Source organism: Wyeomyia smithii, chromosome 2 (genome assembly GCF_029784165.1).
Source record: "Wyeomyia smithii strain HCP4-BCI-WySm-NY-G18 chromosome 2, ASM2978416v1, whole genome shotgun sequence".
NCBI classification, from domain to species: Eukaryota; Metazoa; Arthropoda; class Insecta; order Diptera; family Culicidae; genus Wyeomyia; species Wyeomyia smithii.
The window spans coordinates 62,098,795-62,109,639 of NC_073695.1; the positions used below are offsets into that span (position 1 = coordinate 62,098,795).

General features: G+C 36.4%; 2 protein-coding genes across 5 annotated transcripts in view; one reads left to right on the forward strand and one right to left on the reverse strand.

Annotated features, from left to right (window-relative positions):
* The window catches only part of LOC129725958 (methylcytosine dioxygenase TET), a 296,289-nt gene that overhangs the window by 23,200 nt on the left and 262,244 nt on the right, over positions 1–10,845 (forward strand). The gene's annotated exons all lie outside the window — the stretch shown is intronic.
* On the reverse strand, positions 853–5,415 carry LOC129719648 (uncharacterized). The gene is given in 7 exon segments (XM_055671040.1): positions 853–1,020; positions 1,022–1,317; positions 1,320–1,472; positions 1,475–1,553; positions 1,555–1,610; positions 1,613–1,633; positions 5,238–5,415. Coding segments are annotated over 7 exon segments (951 nt in total).

The following is a 10,845-nucleotide window of genomic DNA, read 5'->3' on the forward strand; positions in this document are numbered from 1 at the left end:
AATATGGAAAGACCAAAGCGTAATGGAAAAGTGACCCAATTTAAAAGAAATTTATGCTCTTTGTGTGCCTCTGTTACAACACGGCTCGGCCCCGGCTTGGGTGGTAGAAGTTGTCGTCCAAGTTTGCCCCGTGTTCAGGGAGGAGGGGCTTTTTTTAGGGTGGAAAGAGTACCGAACAAGCATAGGAACTTTGCCGGCAAGAATCATTCCGTTGCTGGTAACTTTCTGTATCCTTCACCGGTTCTCTTTGGTGCGTAACTTTTTTTTTCTTCTATTGAAATCAGGTCACAGATAAGCGGAGCGACTGGTGGTCGGCACGCATCTGGTACAGAAGTTAATGTTGAAAAAGTGTAACTGTCGACGTGTGTCAAAACAAAAACATTTATTTCTGAATAGAATCGGAGAGCTCTGTTTGGTGGAAAATTGCTTGCCAAAATTTGCTAATTTTAAACGGGAAAATAACACATATTTTACATTTCCGCTGTCCCTTTTATTGTTGTCAAATACAACTGTTTCTGATTCCATAAAATGCGAGAGAAAAAATATTTCAATAGTAATGAAATACTCAATTACTTTTCGTCGCAGAAACTATTTGGTTAATTTGAAAATTTGCAGAGTTATACGCATCCGAAGAGTTTAAAAAATGCTGTTATACATACGAATCAAAATTTCCCAAATAATTCAAAGTTCCTAATGTCAATGTTCTACAATTCATACCCACATTTATGAGACAACCATCAATTGAAAATTCTACGCCTGAAATCAGTTCTCAAATTCCATCTTCGTTAGATCAGCACCCACAAGCTCGAATTTGCAAAATAAAAATGGTTGGTCAGCGTCACTCCGAATCCATCATGCTTTCATGGTTCCAGACACGTCGTTTGTGGCTTGCATCGTAAGTAGTGCAGTTAGGCGAATATTCATTGCATTTATGAGAGCAGAAATTTGATTCGATTCCGAATCCAACGCATCTAATTCCTCTTTAAATCCAGCATTCACATTTTGAGCGATTCTAATAGATATAGTTTCGTGTACTCGTCAGAAATCTTTGGACGGTTTTGAAAAGATACATTGGAAAATGGCAATGGCCTAGATGCTTCAAATCATCCCGTTCCAATGCATTTTTGGTGAATAAATAAGAAGCTCATACTGCCCAGTTTACATCATGAGAAACATATCAGCTCTTGTACAAGTTTTTCAGCTCTACAACCAGTGAAGACACTGCTTGGTTCAATGCCACGCCAGGCCTGTCCCTTTCTTCTGGATTCGAAAGTTGGATTCGTATGGTGTCGTACATGCTTGCTGAAGTTACCGATAAACATGAACAAACAAGTTTATCTTCTTGTCCATAAACTTATGCATCTTATCTGGTTTTGCTTTAAATTGTTACGGTCTATAAATTCTTCTTGAAAGTTTGTCCTGAAATGTAAGCTTCTAATCTTCATCCTCGATGACTGGGAATGTATTTTCAGCCATCCTGCGGTAAACTGATCTGCTCCTCCTCCTACCTTTGCGTCAAAGACAACTTTTTTTCATAAACCTCAGGGTCCAGAAGTTCCACCCCAGCTCCAGTACTTCATCAACCGAATCGGCGTTAATTTGAGTTTTGGCATACAGGGTCCTTTATTATGTCCTTCAAGAGTCAAATAACCATCATTCTTCTAATGATTAACATTGACACTTATATATGTAGTGTTAAATAGGAGTTCGGAGCTTTGAATTATTTTTTTGAATTTAGGCACACAATATTTCTTGACCAAAACGCATAAGAACACTAACAAACTTGACAACAGTAAGGTCGCTTTTTACGCGTTTTTTTACGCGGGTTGCTTTCCTCCATTACTCAAAAACGGTACAAGATATCGACCTCATTTCAATCACGTTTTCCGTTTTTGGCCATGAGTGATCATATATCAGTTTTCAAAAAAAATCACATTTTTTGGTGTTAATACTCAAAATTTAAAATATTGAATTTTGGTCTCTAGATTGGCCACAATCATATTCAAACGAGGTTTTAACGTTTTAGGACGGTTTTCTTTGTTATATTTGCAACTCAATAAAGTCGTTTTTTACGCGAGCCCATACAAATTTGGAACGCATCCCCCGCGTAAAAAACGACCTTAGTGTATACGCGAACTCACCTGCTTCTATAAATGAAGTGATGATAAAATCGAACTATTCATTTCATGAAAAAAGTTACAGTACTATAAACATGGAATCATAAATAAGCTATAGACACACGACTAACACAACTACCCTTTTTGTTATTTTGCAGTTTCCATGGCAAGCAATAGACCATCGCACGAAATCTTTTTAACCCGTAAAGACCCGGGACGGAACTTGTTTTTTGAAAATGCTCGTTCTCAGCACTGGAACGGCCGATTTGGGAAAACTTGGAATTTTATTCAAGGGGAATAGTTGCTCTAAGTTTTGGTAAAGGTGCCATCCCTCTGGACCCCTCCCCGCTTTCGTGAGATGCAAATATGTCTGTGTTTTTTTTTCTAATTTTTCAAACAAATTGAGCAAACACTGGGAATTTTCCATACGTATCAATTGCTCCATGTATCAAATCATGTCAGGTGGATGAAATATGGTATGTAAGAGTGAATTTTGGAGTTTCCAAATTATTTCAGTACAAAATCGCGAAACTACGTATTTTTATAAAAATTCAAACAACAAAACCGTTTTTCGAATTTTAGGCTCTACATTTTTGCGGTAAGGTCTCCTGAATCCATACGCGATGAAATATTTATTTTAGCATGCAAACATTTTGAGAAAAACCAGTTTCAATGCACCAAAGTACGTATTTTCATGGAAACCTGATTTTCTCAGTCTCCCACAGTAGGTTTCAATTGAGCTCTTCAATTTTCAAGCTCTATATTTCTAGAGTAACGTCTTCTTAATCCGAAGATGCTGAAAGATTCATTCTAGCATGCACAGATTTGAAGAAAATCAAGTTTTCATAAGAACTCGTACTTTAGTGAATTCAAACTCGTTTTTCTCTAAATCTGTGCATGCTAGAATGAATCTTTCAGCATCTTTGGATTCACAAGACGTTACTCTAGAAATATAGAGCTTGAAAATTTAAGAGCTAAGTTGAAACCTACTGTGGGAGACTGAGAAAATCAGGTTTCCATGAAAATACGTACTTTAGGGAATTTAAACTCGTTTTTCTCAAAATATTTGCATGCTAAAATAAATATTTCATCGCGTATGGATTCAGGAGACCTTACTTCAAAAATGTAGAGCTTAAAATTTGAAGAACGGTTTTGTTGTTTGAATTTTTATAAAAATACGTAGTTTTGTGATTTTGTACTGAAATATTTTGGAAACTCCAAAATTAACTCTTACATACCATATTTCATCTACCTGGCATGATTTGGTACATGGAGCAGTTGATACGTATGAAAATTCCCAGTGTTAGCTCAATTTGTTCGAAAAATTAGAAAAAAAAAACACAGACATATTTGAATCTCACGAAAACGGGGAGGGGTCCAGAGGGGTGGCACCTTTACCAAAACTTAAAGCAACTATTCCCCTTGAATAAAATTCCAAGTTTTCCCAAATCGGCCGTTCCAGTGCTGAGAACGAGCATTTTCAAAAAACAAGTTCCGTCCCGGGTCTTTACGGGTTAACCTCATTTTTTTGACAGATAGTGGTAACTTTGTTTACATTTTGGACTTTTTGCTTTTTTTCTGATGGGGAAATCGTGTGCATAGTAGAAATGCGGCTCAATTTAAAATTGTTTTAGGGAGCTGGTACCAGGAACACAACAGTTAAAGGCCGTTAAAGTCACGATTGAAACGCACAGCTGAAATCAAGAACAAAACTGCATCGCACGAAGGTAAACAAAGTTACCAGTATCTGTCAAACTCAAACTGACGTCACCATGCGATAGTGTTTAGTAATCATTGATCAGTGCTGACTGCACAATAATATTGGAATTCACACTTCTACAGAGACCATTTTGGAAAAACTCCATCTCAAAATGATATGGAGGGTGCATATTTTCTTTCTACTAGTGTATTTTCAAAATAATACATTAGAAAAGCAAAATTACTCCTAATTTAGTTACCTTCACGGTGACAAAATGTTCATTGCAACAACATCGCATATCTTACGTAGAATTTCTGGTTACACTGGAGCAGAATGACTTCGGATTTCAATTCGTTACTATGATACGTTGTTATTTTGCATTGTTTTGCAGTTTCTATGGTAAGCATGTGTAGCAATAATTGATCAGTGCTAACAGAATAATAATTTTGGCATTCACACTTCTATAAAGACTAATATCGAAAAATTTCATTCCAAAATTATGCAGAAGGTACAAATTTCGATTCTTCTACTGTATTTTCAAAAGCGTACATGACAAAAGCGAGATTACGACGCCGTATATCTCACTTTAGAATTATTGGTAACACTGGAAAAGTGTACTTAATTCCTTTTATTCGTTGCTACAATACTGTGTTATGGATAAATAAAAACAAACCCAAACTAGAAGTCTATGCTGTGTTTGATTGGAGTAATTTGGTTTCAGTATAACTGTAAAACTATTAAAATGTCGCAGAAATCAAAAATTCAAATGACTGCTTTTAAGTGGGAAGAAGCCAAAAGAATTTCGAAAAAATCTAACAATTTACTGAAGATTTTTGCCTGCGGTCAAAAACTGCCACAAGGTGGGATTAAAATGAATGAATTTTAAGATTCAGTACTTTCGATGTGAACCTCTAATTCCATTCTACGAAATCTTTTTTATAAGGAAGGTTTAAAAACATTGCAGGTGTTTCACCATCGTGATCACCAACCTTTTCACAGAATGTTTTATTAACAACTGCGTCTACGTCACATGTTAATAGTTTGTTCGTTCATACTGTACTTTCTCCTACAGAAGAAAATAAATTAATCACGGCAGATAAATTGGGAATTTCTGGTAGAAACAAAATTTCCAATAATTTATATTGCTTACTGCGTGCAATTAGATTGGCCTTTTATCACACGTAATTTTGTTTAGAAAAAATAGTAATATGTTTTGTTGGATAGAAAGAAGAGAAGAAGAAACAAACTTAGAAAATGAAAAAAACAACTCACCATACAATAATTACAATACTTCTCATGCAACCACCAATAGTGAAACCACGAGTTTAACTACTACTATCAACACCGTTACTGACAACACGGATACAACTATTACAATCATCAACCAACACAATGATAGGTTGTGATGACGAACATTTGACCCTTGATGTTTCGTGTCGAAATTTGTGCGGTAAACCGAAACAATTTTTCCTTTTCTTTTTCGGAAGTATCAAGGTATTCCTCTTCTCAAACTTCCTCAGTCTCAAACTTTGAACACTTTACAATAAAATTCGAATTGTTTCTGCTAGTGTAATAAAAAGTATGAGTATTATATACCATTTTGTTCCTTGGAATGTCCTGCCCCCTGTGATGTTTAGCTGTTTACAGTAGAACCACTTCCAGGGAATCAGTAGGCGTTGGAAAAAGTGACAATTAGTATTCATAAACCCTTTCTATTTCTTATGTCGTTTTCGTTTTTGCGGTGTAGCTACCCCGCGGACTACACTTTGGCCTATCACTGTTTTTTTTTACATTTTCCGGACTATCCCGGACTACCCTTTTTCTGTCCCGGACAGTCCGCGCAAGCAACAGAGTGCAGTTTTGAAGACACCAACACATTCACACGTATGTGTCAAAATCAAAAAAAAGTGTCAAAATCGGTTTGCTTTGATTATCGTTCGTTCTTCGCGTGTCAAACATCAGGTTAAATTTTATTTATTTTATTTTGTTGTTTTGTAATTTTTCAGTAAATTGGCAATTTTTTTGTACAGTAGCACAAACGCGATAAAAGACAATGGCGATAATGACCAAAACAAAAGTGACAGCCACCTCTGGTATTACGCACACCATTGCAACTGCACATGAAAAAGCTAAATTTTTCAGCATAGAACAAAATAATTAACAAGCTGAACCTTTAAAACCGATGAGATTCAGTTTTCATTGTTTTTCTAGTGCAAGAAATTACATCATAGCTTAAGTGTTTGGAATTTGATGTAGCGCGGTACCTTAGAGTGACAATGACTCTACGGAGAAAATTTCATCATCAAACTGAAAGAACCGACCATATCCATTTTGTTTATTGGCCAAAGAAAATAACCTCTGCAAAATTTCAGCTCAATCGAATATGGTATAGAGGTACCTCAAAGCGCTAAAGTTGTGATTTTTTTAGCCTCGAAAATCTACCAAATAGTTTCCCATGACATTGAGAAAATCGAATTTTTTCCGACGCCAATGACTCAAAACTGCATAAAACGTCGAGATCTGGTGTTATCCCAAAAAAAAAAAAAATAAAAAACAATTTGATCGAAAATAGATTTCTGGGACTTCTCTATTTTCTGGCCGTTTTTCGGACTTAATATGAAATATAGTTATAATTGGCTTCTAGAATGACTCACATCTTCTTCCAAACCAGATGTAAATTAGTTTATTGTTTGTTCAAGGAGGCTTCATTGATAAGGAAGTCAAGTTTTTTTAAAATTCCGATTTTTGGAAAGCTGGGTAACTTGAGAAAAAAGTGAAGTAGAAACCTCGGACCACTTACGAAAACTTATAATCAATTGGTCCATTTGTGTGGTACATCTAGTATGAGATATCAATTAGGCGGAAGGGTAAGGGCATCACCATTATAAATTTCATTTCAATGGTTTTTGAACTGTTTAATAGGGTGAAACAATAATTAAACCTAATAAAAAAAATTAGTCGATTTTCGGCAAAAAAAAAATTTTTTTGTTTCAAGATAATACCAGATCTTGACGTTTTATGCATTTTGAAGTCATTTGCTATAGAAAAAAATTCAATTCTCCGAATTACATGTACCTTCCCCGTTGGTAGATTTTTGAGCGTAAATAGACACATGTTTATTTATTTATTTATTAATTTAATGTAATTTAACTGACAAATGTCTTATTAAATGTAGTGCGGTCAAATTCATAAAAGTGAGGTATTATTCAGTCTTCTTTTAAACATTAATGTTGGTTCTCCAAATTTGAGTGCTTTCAGGCACCTCTAAACCATGTACGATTGAACAGAAATTTTGCACAGGTCATGTTTTTGGGCCAATGAACAAAATCGTTGACGCCTTGTACACAGCATACACTGCATACTAGATCAATGCTTGAAACATTTCGTTACACAGTGGAGCAGAATATTGTGAATCACTTCACTGTCAGCAACAGAATGTCAGTTGAAATCGAAAGCTGTGAATATCAATTTCAGCACGAACGAGCTGAAAATGGGATAACTTTCAGCTTCAATCAGTTGACAGTGGTAATACTGAATACTGCGATTTCGCACGCGCTGTGTTGTTCCAGCGATCTTTATGTGTTTGCGATTGTAAACGCTTATTTACTTCATGGACTTTATGCATTGGATTGGCTCAGATCAAATACCTATATTCAACAGTTTTCTAGACAATATTATTTTTGTCGCTGACTGACATGATTATCACTGAGAATATACACGGGTGACACTCCATATCAGTTTCAACTTGAGAGAATGAAATTTCTGTCGTGTGATTTTCATTTTGTAGTTTCGAAATTTCGCATCTCTGCTTACTACACTAAATAGAGGTGCAGCTTATCGCTTTTAAAGTGAAATAGTAGCCAAACTAAAAGAGTTAGATGCTTGGTGTCAAAAACAACTTGTAGAGTAGACTTCAATGTTTTATTTGGTCAACAACAAAACCCATGTTTACTACACTTTTCAGAGAGCAAACTGCACTTTAGTTCTCAAAAAACATTTGATTTTACATTTGTTCCTTTCTAAGAGCTTTTTATTCTCTCTAATTCGACATTTATTAGACACTATAGATTACGAAATTTTCTCAGTTTTCCCGGGAAACCAACAAAATTGATCTAGCTATCATACTTGTTGTGCAAGACTTTGTTAAAGGTAAACATGACCGAAAACTGAAAAACGTGAATAACTCTGCAGTAATTAAATTTTTGCCATATGCGTAGAAGGATTTTTTTCATCAAATAGGGTCCTCTATCACCCTTTAAAGGATGTCAAGTGAGCTTCTCAACACCCTGTATACTTCTTATGCACTGTCTTAAATTCATAACTCATTAGTATCGGAACATTGATCAACCAGGGGAGTTTAAACTTCAAAATTAAACCTACCAATCATTGTATACAATAAAACTTTATATTTAATTTGGAATGTTTACACAAATTCATCGAAAGTGGACAGTATAACAATAACAAACATAGAACTTTTTAATATCCATAGAAATATTAATTAAAAAATAAGTGAATTGTCAATTATGGAACGTTTGTTTTAGTTGTTCCCGGAGAAACCAACCTAAAAGTTGGCACTAGAATCATTGGTATCAGAACCAATGAGTGGTAAATTTAAAAAATATGGAGTTTGACTGTCACAATAATGCATAAAACTGTCACTAATCTGCCAATAAAATCCACAACCCCTTAAGAAGAGAATGAGTAAACTAAAGATGTTTTATTACAATTCTGTGTTTCGTAGGAAATATTTTCTCATCATTACCATATTCTATAAGTTGTGCAAAAATACTACTTTCGAAATCCAGAAAATTATTGATTTCTTATTTCTATTGAATCTTGAAAAATAACTTTTTAGCGGATCGCCTTTTTAATCTTATGGAAGGCCTGTATTCGCTAATACATGTTGGACAAATATTAGATTTAATTTTGAGTTCTCGATTACCGATTTTTTGCATCCTTGGAATCTCATGTTTTACGCTTTTGAAGAGTTTTAATCTACACACCTTATAAAAATCCACTTTAATCTATACATCTTAGGGAAGTCCACGAGAACTCAAATCGTTGACATGTTTCTTTCCAAACTTCATCTAGAAACACTTTATTCTGTATTTCGATCGATTATATCAATTTCAAAAATGATTTTCTATGTTCTGATCTTAGTGTGGTAACAACCTCACACTAACGCCGGAACTGCTCCATTTATCTGTGATTATTTGGCCGGCAACTATCGCAATCCTCGTTCTCTTCCTCGTCGTCATCGCACACCGGCAGAACGGGGAACAACAACGGCAGCGCGAAAAAGTACCTGCTTCTACCATGGTGTCGGAAAGAAGCCAGCTAGAAAGTTTTATAATTTATTCCGAAACTTTTGCTGAAGCTTTTATCCTCGCCACTGCTGCGAGAGTTGTGCTTTTTTTTCATGGACAATTTTCGTTGAAATGTCATCTTTTTTCGGGTGGTTGAAGAACTGTGGCGAACTGCCGAGCCGCGCTCCGGAGACGACGGAGTGTTTTCCAATTTCCAGTTGTACGACGCCGGATTTTTCTGCTTCTTTGCTTGTTTGTTTGTGTAAGTAATGATGATGGCGATGATCGTCGTCGTCATCGTCGACAGTATAGAATCGTCCGAATCAATTTTGCCTAATGAGATTGCCACCCAAAATGAACGATTTGGCGGACGAAAGAGACAGAACGACCCACTCAATTTAATTATTATAATTAGTTCTCGATGCTTAATTGTTGCGCGATGGAAATTCAATAAATAAATTACAAACTCGGATACGTTCGGTATCAATTTGGATCACTCGTGTGATTATGTGAATTTATTACAAAAAAGAATAAAACTTTCTTTGTCACGATTTACATTCTACTGTAGAACATTTTTTTGTCGTGCCAATTTTAAAGTTACGTCAGTGTTTTCCGGAATCATCATCCTCGAGTAAATAGGATAAGCCCCCACTAAATTCCCTCCTAAATCAAGCCAGTGTACGAGTTCTTGGTTCACAGAGATGATTTCACAGGTTGTCTGTTGCTTCTGCGACACTTGGTTGGTGTTAAGGAAAAAAATTGAATTTCAGAAAATAATATTTCGCATGAGTTACGTTTTCAATTTACAATTTATTTCACTTCTTTTTTTATCAACACACGTACCTCACGTTCCACCCGAGTCGGAGCTTTCCTATCTTCCTATCTATTCTTGGCACCGTTGGAAGCGAAAAAAATCGGCTGTTATTATTGCAAGTGATTTTTTATTCGGATCCTAGATCATGCCTCATGCCGTATTTCACTCGCGACACACGAAGACAGTGCGGAAAGCCAAATTTGCAATACGCGTCGGAGCGCGTGTTAAGATTTTACGTGATTCAAGTTTCGAAACAGCGCCCCAGTTTACTGAAGGGAAGGGTGTTTTTTGGTAGATGCGGGGGTAACGATTTTGCATTTCGAAGATTGCTTTTCTTTCGACTGTTTTTGGGCTGTATTTTATTTTTTTTTCTCGTAGAGCCTATGAGAAACCGCGCGACTGATTTCCAATTATTCAGGTGTTGAGCGAATCCGCTACTGTCTGCCTGTGCGCGCAAATATAGACGAACATGTCATGCTGAGCTGGCCCCCGACAGGAAAGAGGGTTTTTTTAATCCCAGTCATGAAAAGCAAATATTTTCCTCCCAGAAGCCGCAATCTTCGGGCTGTTGTTGGTTTTCTTCCGGTTGTCTTCTCGCAGCGCGACATGGCAACTGGTCGACGTCGCGACGCGACGGGGACGATTGAGCTGCGGAAACCAATCACACACACAGCAGTAGTAGCAGTCGGGAATGGTAGCGGGTGCGACGTCGACGAAGACGTTCGATACATCATCAAATTCAGGTGAACTCATCCATGAATATTAAAAAATATTGTCGAAACTGGAATGTCGCAGGCACAGGCGAAAATCACCACTCTTACTAGTAGCGGATGAGCGAGTGATAGAGGGGGCGGAGCTCGAAGGATGCTGCTCTAGGGTAACTGTTTTTCGTTCTGTCAATTAGCTTTT